The 21,529-nt window shown below is 39.5% G+C and overlaps 1 protein-coding gene across 1 annotated transcript; it reads left to right on the top strand.

Moving 5' to 3' along the window:
* The first annotated feature begins 1,433 nt into the window (after positions 1-1,433).
* On the top strand, positions 1,434-20,939 carry LOC131226283 (chloroplast sensor kinase, chloroplastic). Its single transcript, XM_058222089.1, is given in 10 exon segments — positions 1,434-1,917; positions 4,492-4,662; positions 4,765-5,082; positions 15,032-15,097; positions 15,192-15,260; positions 15,347-15,439; positions 16,948-17,174; positions 18,729-19,002; positions 20,694-20,751; positions 20,754-20,939. Coding segments are annotated over 10 exon segments (1,764 nt in total). The 5' UTR covers positions 1,434-1,476; the 3' UTR covers positions 20,801-20,939.
* The last annotated feature ends 590 nt before the right edge of the window (positions 20,940-21,529 follow it).

A 21,529-nucleotide genomic window follows, 5' to 3' on the forward strand; every position in this document is an offset into this window, starting at 1 on the left:
ATGACCTCACAAACTTGTTGGATGTTGAATAAACATCATGATTACCCTAAGAGGGTTTCAATGGTTGGCATTGGCTCACTCCATTGCCTTCTTTGGCATGGTCTGCTTGAGCTTTAGATCTATCTCATTTTTATAATCATGCCTTTAAATGATCTCGCAAAATGAACAAGAGTCACTAAAGTCCTGGATTTGAAACCCCCTGTATTGGAATCCCTGAATTTGAAATCTTACTACTGTGTTCGACTACGTAAATTCATAATCCCTTTTCATCCAAAAGTAGCTATGCATGGTATATTTACAAGAGTTTGAATTTAATTATTAAATTAACTTAAATATCTTTAATTAAGATATTTATGTAATATATATATATATATATATGTATATATATATATATATATATATATATATATATATATATATATTTATGTAATATTTGACACAGTGATTCTAATTAGACCGTTGAAATATATACTTTGCTGAAAAATAATGAAATCCTGTCTCAAATAGGCCACAATCATAAGATTACATATGTAAGTAACTTATAATTTTTAATCGGTTGATTTATATAGACAATGTTGAACAGCGCATGTCATTGTATTAAATTAATTATAGTGATGCAATCAATAATCTAATTATTTTGAGATATCATCATTGGACCATGTGCTCAGTAGATTAATAGTCTAGTGAGACATACATTACACATGCAACTCCGGTTGGACAGCATCTAAACAACACGGTGGGCCTCAAGAAAGCTTCAAAGTTCGGTGTCTATGTCCCCACTATTTCACTTGAGTTTTGAACCTCCCCGGTGTTTAGGCTCATGTCATAAGCTGATTTGGCCAAATGGATGGATGGATCGGATTTAACAGTAACATCCTAGTGGACCTCACAGATCTTTGGCTTAAAGGGAGCCATGTACCCCATTCCCTGTGGGGTCCACCTCAATGTATGTGCTGCACATCCACGCCGTCCATCCGTTTTGCAGCTCATTTTAAGGCATGAAGAAGAGAACAAGGCAATCCAAATCTCAGGTCCACCAATAAAACACACTATAGATTGAATTCCCACCGTTAAAACCTTATCGTGAGCTACAAAAGTTTTAGATGAAGCTGCTATTTATATTTTCCCTTCACCCAGCTCTGTGGGACTTAATCAACTGTTTGGATGGCAGATACGCATTACAGCGGGCCCTAGGAAGTTTTTAATGGCAGACATTCAATCACCACTCTTTTCCATGGTGTGGTCCACCTGAAATTTATATCTGCCTAATTTTCAATTTCATTCTATAAAATGAGATTAAAAGACGGATGGACGGTGTGGATATACAAATCATACATCGAGATGGGCCCCACGGTCGGATCCAGGGTCGCAGATTCGTACCGTTAAGCTTATCCTACAAACTGTTTGTATTGGGTCCGGCCTCATAAGAGAGCGCGCGCGAGCGAGACAGACATAAACTGTACCTTCTGTCCGTGAATGATGCTGCTGTGTGCCGTTCCCCCTCACACTCACAGCAGCATCCTGCTTCCTTTTCACTGCTTCTCCTACAGCAGCAGCAGCAAAAGCAAAGCTCCTTCTATCTTCTACTCTAACCATTCTTCCAGAAGCTCCGACACTGCGTTCACATTCACCAGACCAAACGTCCGCACCAATCCATCCTCTCCTTCTCCATCTCCCGTCCATCAGAGCTCCACCAACGGTAACAGCTCCACCCCCGATGAGCAGGGCCTGGTTCCTTCCGCCGCAGCGATCGCGGCCGCCATCCGCCGCTCGTCTGCATCCCCCGTCGAGATCGTGCAGAGGATCGCGAGGGATGGGAATGACGGCCTTGTCTTGCCTAGCCCCGACTTCTGCAGGCTCTGCGTTGAGCAGCTGGATCTATTCCGCGCCATCGTCGATCCCGTTGCTGTGCTCTCAGTCAGTCCTCCAATTCCCAATTTCAAGATTTTGTAGATCTTTTAGATGATCAAATAGCGTTGAGATGATTAGACTCTTTTTACTTTTTTCTGTTTTCCGTAATTGCAGTCTTCTTGGCTTGGATTAGATTTTGATGTTTTGAGTTGTGAATTGAATAGTTGATGAAAATGGTTCTTAATTTCAACCTGTAAAATCGCATTTCTGTTGATTGATTAGAATAATTTTGGTGAGACTTTAATGGTGTGTGAAGGACATTGAATTCCATAATCCCCACAAACTAAAGAAGAGAAGTTGTAAATTTCAGGGGCTGAAAATTCCATAAAACCAAAAAAATGAAGTTTTACTAGAGTGATCCGCCAAAAGAGCGGTGTAAACATTTCTATGTTTTTGGGATCTTTCCCGCCAAAACTGCACCTCCAATTGGACTTCTTTCAAGTTCTTTTCCTATTTTATCATGGCTTTGACTCTTCTTAACTTCTTCCCTGACCTAAGGGCGTGTTTCTGAACTCTTCTAACGTCATTTGAACTTAAAAAGGAAAATTTTTTTTTGACTTGGTAAGGGCCCATTTGCATGCAAATGGGCCCTTACCAAGTCAAAAGCTGGTCCGTAATGTCAGCTCATCAAAAACAATCTGATTGGTTATCGGCAAGTGGCATTTTAGTACCTATTTTGTCGAGTGGGGAATCAAAGGGGGGTTGCAGAAATGCATCGAAACAGAAATTGGGTTTGGCTTAGAAAGGTGTTTTGGCAACAAAGCCCCCCCTTTGAGGGTGTGTCCAAACGGGCCCTAACTTAGAAAGTTAAATATTCATTTTCCCATCTCCTTAGCTAACTTGACTTGCTATTTTGTGGTCCTTAACTAGCATCACACCAAAGACATTCCAAGTGATGTTTTTTCCATTAGAAGTTTGCAAACATCGGGAGGATACTATAATAGATTTGCCTATAACGATTTGGGTGCTTTTTCACCTTCATCTTCTTGACCATTTCTTGTGAAGCTATGTTCATATTGCTGCCACCATCAACGACGACCTTGTAGATCCTTCCCTGGCAATCTACTTGTACGTGGAAATTAAGAGTTTGCAACCAATCTTCACCTTCTGCGTATTTAGGGGCATTCAGGACTTGCTGTACAATCAACAAATTCACTCCAAGCCTGTCCAACTCACATCTACATCTGCGGGTTTGTCCTCTTGTTCTTCCTCATCCTCTGCAAGAATGCAACTTCTTCGTCATGGAGGTCTTCATGCATCCAGGCCACACATGCACATATGTACTTTAGGAGGTCTGAAGTGGATCCCACATGATACATGTGTGACATATCAGCCTGGATGGATCCGGTTGGACTCCCCAAAAATTCAATCGTATGGCTCTATACTCCAACCAGTTGGACTATGGGTCCCACAAGTCCAATCGGGTGTTATTTTGCAACATTTATTACCTGGTTATGGCCTTTTGGACTCTTGTACAAACTGTATGGCATCTATTAACCATATGTTTCGCAGTCCCTATGATGCAAACAGATGGCCACACATGTTGTTTAATTGAAGAGTAGGCCCATCCGACGCCCCTATCAAGGATCTTGATTATCCAAATGCCCATATTAAAGATTTGGATCACTTGCAAGAACTAGATAAATTTGATGGAAGATAAACTATCCTGATGTTCATTTTGGACTTGATTAATGGTCATATAGTTAGTTATTAGCTTAGAATTAGTTGAACCATTTTCTCTTTAGCATTTTTTGTCACCTTTTTCGATGGTCTTTTCTTTTTGGCAATCAGACAGTGTCACGAAGACATGAAATTGGTCCCCTTAGCCCGTCAAGTTAGCTTTCAAATGAACTTAAGATGCAATTTCGATACAGATGGAGTGAGTTCTAACCAATTTACTAAAGGCCTCTATAGTTGTGTCGAGATTTAGGAGTTTTGGTCACTTTAAATTTCTATTGAAATATATCGGCAGGGTTAAAAGTAAGGCGCAGTTAGGATCAGGGTTCCCCTTACACCTTTGCTCGAGAGGGCCTTGGTTGTTTAGAAGGCTATGACTAATGGGCCTTGGATCGGGGTCTTTATGGGTGGGGTGGCTTTGCGGTTAGGGATAGCCCTAGAACTGATTCTGGGAAGACACTTGGAATAGGGATTCTTCGTTCTGTTATGATTATCCTTATCTATACACTGTTTTCCCTGATCATCAGCCGTTGATAGCAGAATGCTTCAGTTTGTTGACTGGTGAACTAGCCTCTCTCTCTCTCTCTCTCTCTCTCTCTCTTCCTCTCTCTCTCCCCCCATTCTTCCTTGGGATTTGGTGGGTATATACCAATGTATTGTTTATTGTCATTTTAAGATATCAGATTGACTATCAATTCCAGAATCCAATTTGTATTATTACAAAAAAAAGTTGACAATTATTTAGTCTATGGTGTTTGGTTTCAAATGCCTAAACTGTATTACGGATGGTACTTTGCAATATGACTATCAATGCTTCATTTGGTGTGCTAAATGCTTTTAATCAGTGAATAACAGTTATCCCTCACGCTTTCCAAAAATCACTCAACATTGATATTTTTTCAGGTGTATGTGCGACCAGCTGGTAGTTATGTAATGGACCAGTTAGAACTACGGCGAGTCACTTTATATCCAGGAACGAATGGCGCTGAAACAGCAGAAGTTGTGATATTGATTGGTAATTTTGGTATGCCGACAGGCTTGCGTGCGGCTGAAGCTGTCCTTTCAAATAATCAAGTATGTTATTTGGTTCAACCTTGTGTTGTCAATAACACTTCACCAACAGTTGTTCATTTTTGCCTGTTCTAATGAACTTCTGGACGATTCTTCGAGTCGTAGGTGCAAGTCATACCCGAGTGCCAGGCTGTGGTTTTCCCCATGGTGAAACATCCTTTTGTTGTGGGGTTTCTTGTTGCTGAACTTCCAATGACAGAATTCGAGCAATGCGTGAATGTCCAAAAAGATGGGCAAGGGATACCAATCTACCCATCACTGGAAGAATCATACGGAATCCCTTCAAATTCTGATAGGCAGATGTGGGAAATCCAGACTTTCAAGGAGGATTGGGTAAAAACGTACCACCAGTTCACAATCAAACAAAGATCAAGGGCTATTAAGATCTCTCGCTCCTTGGCTATGGCATATGTCATGGATCAGGTAGTTTATAATGGACTTTTCTTTACTTCTTGGTTGGATCTCGATAGTTGAGTGTCACACATAAAAAATACTATCAAAGCTATGCTTACACTAAACTCCATATTGCAAGGAAAAAAAAAAGGAGAGTGACATTCATCTATTGTCCAAGCTAATGGCTATAGACAGCTAGACATCAATCTCTGAGATAACATTGAAAAGTTGATTATAAAATTAAGAGTAATGATTGAATAATCATTTGGAATGCTTGCTGCTGAAGAGTAAGGCTCAGTCTTCGTTGGCCATTGCTGATTGATCTCGATGAATTGAATATTAGGGCAAGTTTGGATTGCACGATTCCATGGAAAGGAAATGGAAAATTTAGTTATCATCAAATGGTTATTTCCACTGAGCGCTATTCAAAATTGGATTCAATTTGAGGGTATTTGTTGGGATAGCAAGTGGAATTCTCATGTCCATTAGACAACGGCTGCCTAGTTTCTTGTGCAACAAAATCTTAACTATGGAAAAGTCTAATGATTGCTTTGTGGAATTCTTCATTTATTTATTTTTTTTAACACTCACACTCACCCCTCCCCACAAACTCACGCACTCACACCCCCACACACGCACACCCACCCCACACACTCTCGCGCACTCGCACCACAAGGGGTGCTCGGACCTGTGACCTTGTGTTGAAACTCCAGAGAGTCTACCACTGAAGCACAGCAAATCAAAGGATTTTCCTTTTCCATTGATTTCCATGGAAATCTTGATACCAAATTTCCTCTTATAAGGTTATGCTTGCCAGTCGATTGCAAAGACTAACTTTGGCAGTCATTCTGTTTCTCCTTATCTTTTCTTTCACTGCCTCGTAGAATAAATGACTTCGGTAATCAGAAATAAATTTTATCTTCTCCTTCTCCATTCATTTATCTGTTCTATCTTACAATTCTGTTTAAAGGCTCAAATGTTGAAGTAGATTTGTATTTTTAATGATGGATCTCCAAAATCTAGTGCATATTTGCTTGCCTTTCCTTTCATTTGTCAGATTTGTATCATGAATTTGGCCTCATTGATTTTGCTTGTTTCAGGAATTCCATTTTACTTGTGTGTAACTCAATAGATTTGCATTATGTTGTCACATATGCTATATATTATGTATGTGTTTATATCGGTGCTTGTGGTGTATGTCATGTGTGGTGCATTATATAAAAGATGAACCATACAGTTGATAAAACTAAGGTGCTACATACTGTGTTCTATGTGATTTCTTTTTTCTTCTCTTTTTATTTTTTTTCTTTTTTCCTTTTTGATTGGTAATCTGAATTTTATTAAAAGGAAAAAAGACCAAAGTACAGGAGTAGCAAAGGCCACCACAGAAATCGCAAAAAGAGCTAACAACAATGCAGAAACAAAGGAGAAAACGTAGCAAAGATACACAAACCAAACAGGGTTATCTCATGTCTTGAATAAGGAGGCTGGTAGTGCATAGACAAATGTGATTTCCCTCATTTATATTGCAAATTAGCAGGATATGCAAAAACCTACTTATTCTTTTCTGGTTCCTTTTTTGCTGATTACTTGGTGATTCTTCCCTATTCTCTGGTACATCTGCTAATCTTAGTTTTGTTCCGTGTTAGTTTGGTATCAAAGCAAGATCTGATGTCCCAGGATTTATTATTATTATTATTATTATTATTTTTTTAAATTATGAATAACCTCAATTTTGAACCAGTCGATCTATTTTCCAAATGCATTTTTATGCTTCAATTTTCTGCACCAAAACCAGTTGATATGATCCAAACTCTCATTCCCTTTTTCTTATCATTCAAATCTTTTGTATTTCTTCCATCACTTGTCTACTCAATTTCTGGGTTTCTGGATATGAATGGTTGCTGGAATCTAAGTCTGATAGTCAGCAGTTAATTGTCTGTCAATCTGTCATTTCATTCAGTCTGTATTAATAAGCTGTTTTTTTGTAGTCAATTTATCTCCAAAACAGGACTGGTTTTCCTACACCAGCTCGTAGGCATTTACAGCTGCTAGGTTTTCCAATTTCCTTCCTTTCATAAGTCACTAACTCGCCCACAACTCATGTTCACACCCCTACTACAATCAAATGTTTCCTACCATCCATACCACAACAGCCCACTAATTACCTACACAAATCCCCCACTAATTACCTACACAAATTCATATACTGTTGTATCATCCCACATATACCTTGAAATTTGAACCCATAACCAATCTTACTCTGTAGATGTAGACCTTTGGGCCCCAAATCACATGGGTACTGCCTCACACGAGCCACCCGCCTCACACAGGCCGCCCACCCTGAGTGTGCCCCTGCATTCCATAGGCAAACCCACTCTAGCCCGGTGTGAAAATGCCCTTGCATTAATCACCCCCGGTGAGGAGTCTCGAACACGAGACCTCCTGCTCTGATACCAATTTGATGCAAGACAATTAACCACTTGCTCTAAAAGCTCGCATGACGAATTAATCTCTTTATCTCATAGCTCAGGCCCCACATCTCATAGGTTAGGACTTCAGCCGAACCCCCCTCATGGGCCCCAAATCACATGGGTACTGCCTCACACGGGCCGCCCACCCCGAGTGTGCCCCTGCATCCTACAGGTAACCCCACTCAAGCCCGGTATGAAAATGCCCTTGCATTACTGATCTGTTTAGAATTATATGTTTGGTATCTGCCTAGATTACTAAGATGGTTATTAATGGAAATAGTGTGAAAATTCATCTCCAAAGAGGTGGTAAAGAAATTGTTAAATTTAGGTTTTCTTTTTTTTCAAAGATAACGGGATAATATTAAAGAAAAATGATTACAGGAGGGGGCAACTACTGAGATAGCAGAGAAGCCAAAACAAAAAACCTATAGGCGTAAAAACAAAAGATCAACTTCCTTAAGCCTAGGAACATTAACTACCCATTCTATAATCATCTTTTTGGCTCTAGAACACACCGCTTGAGTCGAGGAATGGATATCATTAAAACATCTATCGTTCCTTTCCTCCCAAACAGACCACCATATGGCAAGGAGAGCCATTCTCCAGATGCGATTTTTTATTTTTCCCAGCTTGAATCCATGCTAATAAGGTAACATGCTCGATGAGGAACCTGGAATACTCCCGCTAATATTGAATCTGATGAAGAAATCTGACCATATGAGAGCAATGAACGGGTAATGCAACAAGAGGTGATCTACCGATTCTTCTTTCTTCATGCAGCATAGGCACACGTTGACGAGCTGCATACCTCTTTTTCTCAGATTGTTGATTGTAAGAATACGGTTTTTTCCAACCAGCCAACCGAAACAAATGAATTTGGGAGGGGCAGAATATTTCCAGATGAAAGGGAAGGCGGAGGTCGTTGGACTGGGAGGGGGGAGCAGATAAGGGTAAAAGGATTTTACCGAAAATATGCTGGATTTGTCCCCGTTCCCAACCAGCTTATCCAAAATGGCCTGGTCAGGAATCACATTGGACACGCAATCAAGCAATTCCATAGACTCTGTGACTTCCCATTCATGAATATTTCTAACACACTTCACCTTCCAAACTACCGTGGTGCCGGACACAGTGTAGCAGTTTACGATAGGGATCTTCTTGTCTGGGGCCAATCGGTATATGTTCGGGAATGAAGAACCGAGGGGCGCGTCCCCAACCCACTGATCTTCCCAAAGCGAATTGCTGAGCCACTACCAATCTCGAAGCTAGTGTTGTCAATCACAGCTTGCTTGGAACGCAAAATACCTTTCTAGATGAAAGAAGCTCTGTACGCTGTGGAGATTTTGGTCCACCAACCACCTAGAGAAGTACCATACTTCCCTTTGACGATGTTATTCCATAGAGCTCCACCCTCTGTGCCCAGTCTCCATGTCCACTTGCCTAGGAGAGCCTGATTCATGGCCTTCAGGTTTTTAACACTGGCACCCCCGTCTTGGAAATGTTTACAGACTTCTTTCCAATAAGAAGATGTAGCTTTTTCTGGTTCTCCTTCCTGCTCCAAAGAAAATCACGTTGAGGTTATCAATGCGTACCAGAACTGAAGACGGGCATCTGAATAAAGACATGTAATAAATTGGGAGGTTAGACAAGGCAGCCTTGATAAGGGTAACCCTGCCTCCCATAGATAGATACTGACATTTCCACGTGGCTAAGTATTTTTGAACCTTGATAACAATTTTATCCGACATAGCTTTCGGTGGAGGTTCAATGGTGAGGGGAAGACCTACAAATGTTGTAGGGAAGGAGGCAGCTGGACAGCCGAGCGAGTCAGCATATCTAGAGATGTCATCATCCGATACGTTTATCTCAAAAATCATTGACTTGGCCATGTTGATTCTCAGCCTCGAAATAGCTTCAAAACACCTTAGCGTCGTTCGCAGGTTGTTAATGATCGCCGGATCTGCATCAGAGAGGATGAGCATGTCATTTGCAAATTGAATGTGGGAGATTGGAGGAGAGACACCAGGCATAGATATCCCTTTGAGAACCCCCGCACTCTGACCACTTAGAAGCATCTGCGATAATGCCTCGCCTACCAAGATAAAGAAGAGCGGGGATAGAGGGTCCCCTTGGCGTATACCTCTCAAGCTGTTAAAAAAACCTTTAGGGGCTCCATTGATAAGGATAGAAAAGTGGGCCGATTCCACACACGCCTTTATCCATTTTCTCCATCTGTCGCAAAAGCCCACACGGAGAAGCATGTATTGAAGGAATCCCCAATCAACGTGATCGTATGCCTTTCGATATCTAGCTTGCAGAAGATACTCTTCATCCCGGACTTATGGCATGAATGAAGGCATTCGTTGGCGATCAGGGCACAATCAATGATCTGTCTACCCTTTATAAACGCATTTTGGTACTTCTAGATCAGGGTTATTTTCTAAAGTGTCAACTGTCAAGAACATCCAACCTGACATCACCCTACACACACGCGTGCACAGACACACACAAATAGATAGATATTTTCTTCTATTGACTGCCATCTTTTTCTTTTTTTTTTGAATGGTAACTTTAATTTCATTAGAAAAGAAAAAACATACAGACTCGAAACAGATCCGCTAGACTGCTGAGGTAGCGGAAAAGCTAGGATCCCAAAAAGGAAAGACTACAACTCTAAAACTTATCAATGTAAGAGGTCCATTCCGCTATGAAATAGATTACCCTTTGCACTATAAAATCAACCGAATTTGATATACCGTTAAAACATCTTCCATTCCTTTCTTACCAAACAGCCCACCAAACTGCCAGAATAGCGATTTTCCAAATTTTAGTTCTCTGCTTTCCACACCTAACACCGTTCCAAGCTTGAAGAAGGCTACAGGCTGAGTCTGGGAAGGCCCAAAAGATATGAAATCGACCTAGGAAGTGAGTCCAAATCTGGTAGACGAAAGGGCAATGAATGAATTGGTGATTCACCATTTCAGCATCTGCCATGCAACACAAACAGATTTTTGTGATACACATACCCTTTTTTCTCAAGTTGCTTATGGGAAGACTGTTGCTGTAGCATCAAAATGTCATCCATCATTCAGAGAAGAATACCAATTTAAGATGATAGGAAGAGATTCACAGTGAACCCAATTTTGAGAAGATCATCAGTAAGCACCCAGAAAAACCAATACACGAGAAATTGCTGGATGAATCCAAGGAAGCATAGTGGATAGATTCACGAGTGGTTCTGCAGTTGAATTGACACATCGATCAACATTTGGATTGACCACAGAACTGCCGGATGGATCTGCTGATGGATCAACAACTGGATAAGAAGAATTGATAGAAAGATTTGTGGATAAATCAAAGGACCAATGGGATTGACGGCAGGCCACCAAAGCTTAAAAATTATGCTGCCTGGAGGCTGACTACAGCCCCAGATAACTGACCCAATGGTCCAAATGCTGAGAGCCCTACACATAAGAAGAGATCTGTTTGATCTGATCATTGTTGTGCTATCAGGCACCAAACAACATTCAAATGACACAAAGTTGGTCCTGTCTGACATCCTATCAGTCTACCTTTCCGACGGGTCCATGTTCACATGATTCTGGAGCATATTTTGATCAATTTACTGATGGGTTACAGGGTTGTAACTTGATGGGGCACATTAAAAGCCATATTAGGCTGGCTACATGATGGGAGTAAGGCGGTAAGGGTGATTCTAAAGTTAGGATTTCTAGAACCAGTAAGTTTCCTAATTGTGGTTTTCTTAAATTTATTCGCAAGTTATCTTAGGATAAGGTGTCTTGTTTAGTCAGATTCGGTTTTAGTTAGGAAGTTCCTTGAGATTTTTATTTATTTATTATTATTATTATTATTATTATGATTTTTTTTTGAGAGATAACTGAAAATTTGTTGAGAGACCACCAAAGCGGGAAAGAATACAAAGATTAAGAAAATAACCATAAAGAAAGATCAGCGTTCAAAGCTGATTTAACATTAAGTGCCCAATCTGAAACAACAATTCTGACCATATGAATGATTTCCGCAACAGAACAGTCCTTGTTTTGGAAGCTACAACTATTTCGAGCCCTCCAAATGTACCAAAAAAAAACCCCATTGTGACAACTCTCCAATAGCTTTCTGGGATTTACCCACCACTCCTCCATGCCAGGCCCACAAAAGCTGATCAATCAACTTCAGCATCACCCACGAGATATGGAAAATGCCTAAAGAAGTGCTCCCAAACCTTTCGGGCGAAGGGACAATAGATGAAGAGATGGTAAAATTAGGGAAGTTGGTGTTTTAGTTTAGGACTGTCTTAGGTAAACAAGAGGGCTGAGATTAATCAAGATTGAGGGCTGATATTAGTTATTGGTTTATCCCATTCTTGGATCTTTTCGCTATATGTAAACATACTACACAAAAGAGTCTATTCTTTTTGCTGAAAATTTTCATGAGAGATTCTCTATTGAGTTTAGGTGTTGTTATCAATTATTAGAGGTGATTTCTTCTCCTGTCTTTGTCTTAGTGTTTCCTCGGCCATTGTTCTCCTTTATTGAAATTTTGAATTTTTGCTTGGGATTCAATGAAAATGGAGGTCTGATTTTGCAAAATCAGCTCCCAAATTACACCAATTCAGTTCCATAGCTTGTTTGAGGAAATTATTAGTTGTCCACAGTGAATCTCTTTATAGAGGTTGTAGTCAAGATGTTCTCAAAAGCTGCAAATCAAGAAGAGACTCGTCAATTGAGCACCCAAGACACCTAGCCTTCTCAAGTGCAAAACCTAGTAGTGACTAGTGAGGATGGATCAACTTGTGCATTTGATGAGAGACTTTGGGAGTGAAGGATACCGGAGACTGATGTTGGAAACCAATGCAACTTTGGTGGAGGTGGCCTTCGCAACATTCCAGTCCAACAATGGGTAGCCCTGACCAATTTACTACAAGGCTCCAACCAATTTGAGTTCTGCTGTCATCATGTGGGGCCCACTATAGCTCTATTGGTTTGAATGAGTGGACTTAAGGATGATTTCAAGTAATACTTGTGTACATTTCTATAGTCAGGCTTCCTAAAATTAGTAGGTATCCTAATTGTGGTGGTTAACTTGATTTGCAAGTTATCTGAGGATAAGGAGCCTTAACGCCCACTAGAAATGTAGTCTAAATACTAAAAAATATTTCGTATATTTTTCGAAACATTAACTAATTTAACTGTGTGACCTTGAGTCGAACAAACAGACCTACAAGGCATTCTTCTAATCAAGGTACACAAAAACGGTTACGTAACGGCTCGGGCTGTTGTGCAATACGGAGTCGTAATGTAATGGGCAAATAACTGTCCATTATTTGTCCCCCCTCCTACCCCCCCCCCCCCCTCAACCAACACACACAATTCCTTCACATTTTGATATTTTTTGCTTCTTGAGGCTTTTTAACCCATTTTCAACTAGATTTGTGCATTTTTTGAAGATTAAAACATAAGTTTTAAGCCATTCTTGAAGAATCGAAGATCCAGGGCTGAAATTGGGGAAAATCGAAAAACTAGGTAAAAATTCTTTCTTTTTTTCTTCCTGCAATTGTATTGATTCAACATTATATTACCAAATCAACTAAATCTTACTAGATTTGTGTTTGATTTGGCTATGTATGTATAATTATCATTTTTATTTTTTTGTATTTTTGTATAATTTTCAACAAATTTTAATTTTTTTGTAAAAATATTTGGAGTGTAGATTGTTCAAATATATGTATGGAGTTTAGATCACACATGCATGCACTAAATCTATGTTTTTTTAATTTTAATTTTTATTTTTAATGTCTTTTTCTATTTTTTGGTAATTTCAGGTCATTTTTTGGATGAATAGTGACTTTTTTTCCCCTCAAATTTCTTGAGGGAAATCATGTCAAATGCTTAGGAGTTAGGATATGCGTTCATGAGACGAATCCCACAGATTGCACGACTTTCGACCTGTTTTGGAGGCATTCGAGTGGTTCTAAATAAACTCGACACCATTCATCCAAATTTAATTTTAATTTTTTTCTCAAATTTCTTGAGGGAAATGGTGTCAAAGGGTTATAGATATGCATTAGTGGGATGAGTTCCACAGTTTGCATGAATTATATTGAATTTGATTATTAATTTTTTCTCAAATTTATATTATTGATATTAAATATTTAGAATATTAAATATAGGAGTTTGGAAGTAAATTTAAGCATCTCAAGTTAATAATATCATCAGGCAGCCTAAGACAACATTCTTACCAAATAATGGCATGTACCATTATAAACTTGTTCAAAACCAGAAAAGATTATATATTTGGAATCCTCTTATTTTCTGGCCGTTGCCGTTATTCAATACCTTGCTTCCTTTGTCAGTGGTGTGGTCGCTGAGGCATAAGTTTTTTGGTTGTTTCTTCCTCATTGTCTGATGTATGTTCTGCCCACTTTTGGGGCCCTTTCTTCAGCTGTTGGAAATGTTTTCTAGTGGTCGGTTCTTTGCTGAATCATTTGGAAATATCTTTTTAGATGTAACTAGTCAAATCCAGAACTAAGGAAGTATCACGTCTTTGGATGGATTAGCGTTTTAAGTAGCCAATAGCGTGTAGTGTATAGTATTCACCCCTCTGAAGTGCCAGGCCCTACATAGCGTGTAGCAAGCTACACACTACTTCTAGATTTTTAATCAATGTTGCTTGGTTGCGCCGATTTCATGATATTTTGCACCAAATTAGACTAATTAATAATGGAATTTAAGAACATTGCATGATATTTGGTGCAACCAAACATAGCCTAAAGTAATAGGAAAGGGCAATGATTAAGTATAAAAGTAAAGAAAAAGCAATGAAGTTGATTTAATATTGTTACTTATATTATTTTACTGAAAGCATTGAAAAGATTAACTATTTTTTATTGAAAGTAGAAAAACGTAACAAATTATTGAAAACATTTATTGATTTTAATGTTGCAGTGAAAATAACTTGTAATGTGAGCTACGTAGCTGTAATGTAGTCTATGTAGAGTGTAGCGTATGAAAATTATCATGTAACGTAGGCTACACGGTTTGAGCTATTTTCATGAGCTATGTAGCATTAAGACTAAGATACACTACGTACTGAATGCTACAGAATGCTACACGCTACATATAGTAAGCTATTTAAAACACTGGATAAATTGTATGGCGTTGACACTTTTGTGTTTTGCTAGGTCCAATATGCTGGATGTGCTCCAAATAGGTGTTTGAATCCATTCAGGAATCTACCTTCTTTAAATCATTTGTTCCTGATCAAATCTTGATCGCTGATAAAGATGCACTTGTTACTTTCTGCTGCTTTTCAAGGACTGATCCAGTTGATTGACTGGTTGTTGAATCTTAATTTGCAGTCACATTTCTTTTTGGCTTGAACACTAATTTTAAAGCCTGGATATTGCATTTTTTTTGTGGATATTCTTTTCTCTATGTTGTTGATCATCTATGTTTCCAGCTAAACTTGTTCACATGCCTTCGCAGAAAGCAATGTTACTTCAGCAATCATCGTGGCAGAACAATGTCAGAATGAGTAATCTGGTTGAGCAAGTAATATATTTAACCATTGGTTGTATTCAAAATGAATTTTATATAGTACGATATTTGATAAGCCCTAATACATCAATCTTATAATTTCTGACAGATACGTGGTCCCCTTTCTAGCATCAGGACTCTGAGTAAAATGTTGTCTGTTCATATGAAGAGAAGTGAGGTTTGTCAGGTCTTTTAGCAGAAGGTTTACCTTTTCAGGATCTCAGCTTATCCTCAGATGATAACCACATGATTATGTTCTTGCAGATCTCTTATGATATCATCGAAGACATACTTGTTCAAGGCGATCGCATGAAAGATACCTTACAACAGCTTCAGGATGCTGTTTATCTTACAAAGGCAGGTCTATTCCTCTTATGCCTGAACTGTTTTATCTTCTTCTTCTTCTTCTTTTTCTGTTCTCTATTAATCTTCTTTTGATGTATGTTTCCATAAAACTTCTGGACACATCAGTCTACTTTCTTTTAGCCGTGTCTTACCACATGAATATAGCCTTCTTAAGAATGTACCTGGCATTACAAAAAGAATGTACCTGGCTCCAAATTCTAGTTCCTGGTTAAATCAAACATGCTTTACTTCCCAATTCTTCTAGAAATCCCCTTGGATGAACTTAGAAAGATGGTTGCTTTCCCAGTACTCTGATATTCTCTTTGGCTTCCTCTATGCTATTGAGTTGTCGAGTGGAGCTTATGCAATGTAACTTATTAATCACAACGAGCTGCTGGTTCTCTCATCTAATCAGGAGTAACGATCAGATACATTCCTTCTCACCTTATCCTTCACTGCTCATCTTCATTTAAAGTTATGGAGCTTTCTTTTCAAGTTTTGAAATTGGTGTTCCCTTAATTTGCATCCAAAGCATTCATCTCAGGCTGTCATACGGTGAGCTTGAAATGTTGCTTGTTTCAAAATGCTATCAAGTACAAACAGCTAGGAAACAGGAGTGGGAGCATGAGCATGAATTGCATTTCGAAGTGGGAGCAGCACCTAAATATGGGATTCAATACTCTATTGCTGTGATACCATTGGGTTTCTGTGTAGCAGTTCCATCTATTTGTCCTTTTAATTCTTGATTATTATTATTTTTTATTGACAATCATGGGTTGAATGAAGATAATTTGTGGCACAGTTGTGAAGGATTCAAGCTTCCGGATGGGTACAAATTCATCCCTATTCAATAGTTGAAATTCTTTTCCAATGCTTTTTATGGGTAACAAGATTTACTGGAAGAGTAAAAAGCGATACAGAGCTAGCAACTGCCACTGCAGAACAGAAACAGAACCAAACAAAAAAGAAAAACTACACAGATCCATCAGATGCAAAGAAAAAAATCTGCTATGTTTGTCTTCTGTCCCGAATGTCTTTTCCAATCTTGCTGCATCAAAAAGTTTCACCAGCTCTTAAAGAATCACAACTCAACAAGTGTTCAAGAAAAATGGTAACATTGGCACATTACGCACTCCGTTGAATCACCAGATTTGTAATGACTTTGATAAAAGATGTCATAATTTCTTAAAGGAGGTTAAATTGGTTCTTTACATCACCCTAGCAGCAGATCATATGAGAATTACAAGGAAACATCTCTTATTTCAAGTCGCACTCCACAAATGTATTGTAGGTTAAAAATCAAAGCTTGTTCCGTGTTCTTTAGCAAGGTGTTTAATTGCTTATCACCATGGTGCACTCTTTCCTGTTGTCATTTTCCATTCATTGTGCGCTGACTCTAGCTGCATCAACCATTTGACTTGCATTCCATGCTTTCAGTTAAATATTTTTCTTAGGCTGTCATTTTCTTGTTTATATGAAAAAGAATGAATTTGATCGTTCTTCACATGACTGTTTTCCAGGCTAATATAGTGCGGTTTAATGAAGAGACGTTGAAGAAAATGCATAATTCAACTTACAACCATCCGGAATCAATGAGTTCGCACTTACTGGAAAACTTTTCAGGGGAAACCCAAGATAATTATGGGCGAGAAATGGATACAGTACTTTCTGTAGCTTCTGGAACAGAGGATTTGCAATTGCCTACGCCGCCTCTTGCTCTGGCAGCACTGCAACAATTTGACAGCAGGTCAGTGTTTGCCTTTCATCTGTAATCGGGTATATTATTCATGTATTCAAGGTCCCAAAGCTTTCACTCTTCCAATCCCTTCAGTGTGTGGTTTAAAATGAACACATTATGAATGAGATCATTAAGTCTATCAAGTCTCTTATCCTCAGACTTCTGCACCCTTCTGACCTGCAAACTAGACTTCATCAGGGATGATGTGTCATTTCTTATGGTGCACTCCACTTGAAAGGAAATTCCTCTTATTATTGTCAATATTATGAAGTAAGGTTTCCAATATCGTATGATATAAGAGAGCTTACATGATGCTTAGTTTGAAGTTCAAAAGAACAATTTTTGCCCAAGACGCACTTGTCACTTGGTGCAACAGTTCACTGAACCAAATTGTTAATCTGGTGAACCCATTGTGGATGTCTCGTCATTGATTATTGTCATTTTCTCAATGAATATGGACTGCTAGTCTCTCTCTTTTTAAACCATAAATTTCCAGGCCACTCATCAGATGATGAGGATCATTTGATTGGTGAGATGTGACTCATCCACGGTCTGGGCACCAGATGAATGGTTTGGATCACTTGAGCATTCTGTCATTTCTTAGGTATAACTCTCAACTAACAAAATTTTCCTCTTACCCCTCAAAACTTGAAATCCTAGATGTGGTGCCCTTTAAATTTCTTGTTGTAGATCACCATCAAACAAGGCATTCTTTATGTTGAGGTGATGCTGTGGCCATGATCTGTTCCTAGCAAGGGAAAGAATCACTTTGGAGTTTCACTTCATAGTAGGAGAAAAGGTTTCTTGACAGTGAATGCCATAAGTCTATTTGAACTACTTTGCGCCATTCACTGAGTCATTAATCTTGTACTCTTGACTGTTGTAAGGTAAAAGAGTTTTGGAAGAAGAAAAGGATTGCTAGAATTGGACGTCCAACCCTCTTTTATTTGTAAGACTAAAAGATCCAAATTGCATAAAATACCCCTAAGATAAAGGGAAAAACTAGAAACAGGAAAAAACCCAAAAATAACATAGAAATAACAAGCCCAGAGGACAGAAAACTTTCTTATTAGCAACCTTTGAACACTGTTCATTGCATGCTCTATCACTCATGATTGCCTGTTCACCAAAGCTAGCCATTGATTTTCAACAGGAAATTTTTATGCCTTTAAGGCTTGTGAAGGACCTTTTGAAGTTAACTAAGTTTTGCCTTCTGTGAGCAAACATTCCCATAAATTAGGTCTAGCAAGAACAGCATGGGTTTTCGTGATCCACTTCAAGAAATTTCATTATTGCCTTTCATTTAAGACATCCTTGGAGCCCTTTGGCTCTCTTCACTTGCATCAAAATTCTGTCTGCCTTTTCCATTAGGTTGACATAAATTGCTTGTATAGAAAATTCAAGCATGGTTCAGATGTACTCTAGAGTGCTGGTTTTTAGATTGGTAAATGTATCATTGCTGTAACAATCTTTTACAGTACATACGCCTTGTGTGCCATTCATGCATTTTGTTCGTTTTTCTGAAATTTCCTGTCTTATGCTCTCTTTGTTTATGTTAGGCAGGCCATGCAATGTCTCTGACATACTGGAAAATTTGGTGGCGGCCGCTGGACCTCTCGCTCTTAAGCAGCAACGATCACTTAAACTTAGTAATTTCTTACAGCCACTGCAAGTTGCAGTTGAAGAATCTTCTCTGCGCCAGGCACTGAGCAATCTGATAGAGGGCGCTCTGTTGCGTACAGAAGTCGGTGGCAAGGTTGAAATTGTATCCAGAGGAGCACCAGCAGGTGGCGCTCTTGTGGTGATTGATGATGATGGGCCTGATATGCACTACATGGTAATCAAAATAGCGTCTTTGGTCTTTGCTTGAACTCATTCTAGAGTCTGCTTCATCAATAGGTTCAATGATTGTGCTGTTCGCCTTTTCTTCCACATTAGTCGAATCTCAAGCATGGTTATATGTTTAGAACTTAGGGAATCTTGAGGAATGAGATGCGAGCAGTACTGCACGAAGGCTGCGGTCTGCTTGGGGTGGGACACACGTCCATCAGATGTGTCACCCCATGTTAGGCCTAAGACCCAAAACTCAGCCCGATCCGTGATTCAGGTGGGCCACATGATAGGAAACAGATGGGAGGGGGACGCACACCCTTGATTTTTTTACAAGGCCCATCATGCTGAGTATGTGACATCTATTCCAACCATTAGATGAGTCCCGCAGGCCCAGGGCCCAAAAGTTAGGTCCACCAATGATTCAGGCGGACCACACCAAGGGAAACAGTCAGAAGGGTGGGTGTTCCCCTGTTCAGTGTTTCCCTATTGTTGGCTAACCTGAATCACGGATCAGGCTGATTATGGGACACATCTGATGGTTGGCACAGATGTGAGAAATGCATCTTGGTTGGGCCCATCCCAAGCGGACTACACAAATGCCTTTGGGCGGTACTGCTCACAGGTGAGAAAATCTCATATAACCATGTATATTCAGGCTGTCCTGAAATTAGGTATGGCAAATGCATCCATGCAATTCCAGTGATCCACGAACTTATAATAGCACCTTAATTTGTTTCGGAGTTGAGAAAAATGTTGCGGACGATGCATATCTGATTCTCAAGGGCAGACCACACTTGAGAAGGGGGGAAATCCAGTGTCTACCACCTAGAATGAGAATGATGATAATGGGCGTGGCTGTGGCATGTCATCGTACATTCTTAGTTTGAAGAGATTCCATCCATATTCTATGGGCAGGTTCCATCCTCATTTTTTTTGCAGGAAGTGCCTAAAAATTCTGGTCCAAACTTAGCTCTCTAACGGATGTGAATGACATTATAATATAATTAGCTTTGCTTCTTTCTTTTTGCTTTTTTTTTTCCCCCATTCAAGTAGCGTTTGTAATCATCATCATCATCTAAGCCCTTATCTCAGTTAATTGGGGTCAGCTACATGAATCCTGCTCCCCCATTCCACTCAAATGACAGATTGTCAGGATTCATGATAAAAGTTGTGGCATAGTTTCATGCTGGCTGCCAACCTGACACAAGCTTTTTCCAGGTATGGGACCAGCAATGAGAGCCAAAACTCCCACAGACTTTTCCAATCATATAAAATCAATAGAAATTATGGGTTCTGAAGCATGGAAGCACATATACTGTTCTGGTGCACCATTAAATGGGACCCAGTTCCATGATGGCAGAGATTGATGGCTAGTGTCTTGTTATCTGGAAGAGTTATGGTGTTTCCTGTCAGAGTCTGGATCAATGAATCATGTGCCCCATTTGTACAGATTGTGCAGTATTGGTACTGTTCATGTAATATGATGCATCAGGATCCTCAACAGTCAAAACTGAATTTGGGAAATATGCTTTAGTGCATGTTTGGTTGAAGCAAATTAGACTGAGAAATCATGAAATTTCATGATATTTGATGCAACCAACACCTTAAAAAGTGTTTTGGTTCATGCGTGAAAATCTTGCTATCCTTTTCTTTCATTTTTTTTCCCCTGAATATTTCATGGTCTGTCACTTGCAGACACAAATGCATTCTCTATCACCATTCGGGGCAAATCTTTTCACAGACGGAATGGTGGAGGACAACATGACATGGAACTTCATTGCAGGATTGACGGTTGCTCGTGAGATCTTGGAAAGCTACGGTTGTGTCATCCGAGTAATATCGCCCCGTTCACCCAATGCTGCCATCGGAGCTGGCGGGACACGCATAGAACTTTGGCTGCCTGCTTTGCCATCAAACCCAACTGAGCCCAATCAAGAAGGGTAGCAGAACCAGTTGGCTTTGGATCCCCAATCTATGCCAAATGCACTTTATACAAGAGGGTGTGTCATAATTCGTGAGTACATGGCCCCCTTTCCATTGCTTTTGAATCTGTACCACGCATTTATGTGTTGGGTGTTATATCCATTTACATCTTGTTGGATCTTGTATATCTTGTATATAATTTTCGATCCTGATCAACATGAACCGTCTGGTAGATGATTAACATTTCATCTGCAAATTGCTGTTGTACAACATTTGTAAATAGAAGAGGTTATGGAGTTTATTAAGAGATTGGGGTGATGAAACAAAGTTCTATTAGGTTCTGTATTTAGAGAAGAAAGGAAATTAACGAGTCTACTCAATAATCTCATGGGTCGACCCAACTGGGTTAGTTCTCGAGTCCTAAATTAGGGCACAAAAAGAATTCAAAAGTCGAAAGACTTTGAGTCTTTGAGTAATCTAGGTCGAGGGTGAACATGGTTTTGAGATTTATTGGCTATGAGTTATACGATATTCAGGCTGTGTAAGATGCTTGATACACAGGCACTCATAAGATTTACATGTGGCATCGATTAACTCAAATAAAACCA

The sequence above is a fragment of the Magnolia sinica genome, chromosome 14, assembly GCF_029962835.1.
Source record: "Magnolia sinica isolate HGM2019 chromosome 14, MsV1, whole genome shotgun sequence".
Classification (NCBI taxonomy): Eukaryota; Viridiplantae; Streptophyta; class Magnoliopsida; order Magnoliales; family Magnoliaceae; genus Magnolia; species Magnolia sinica.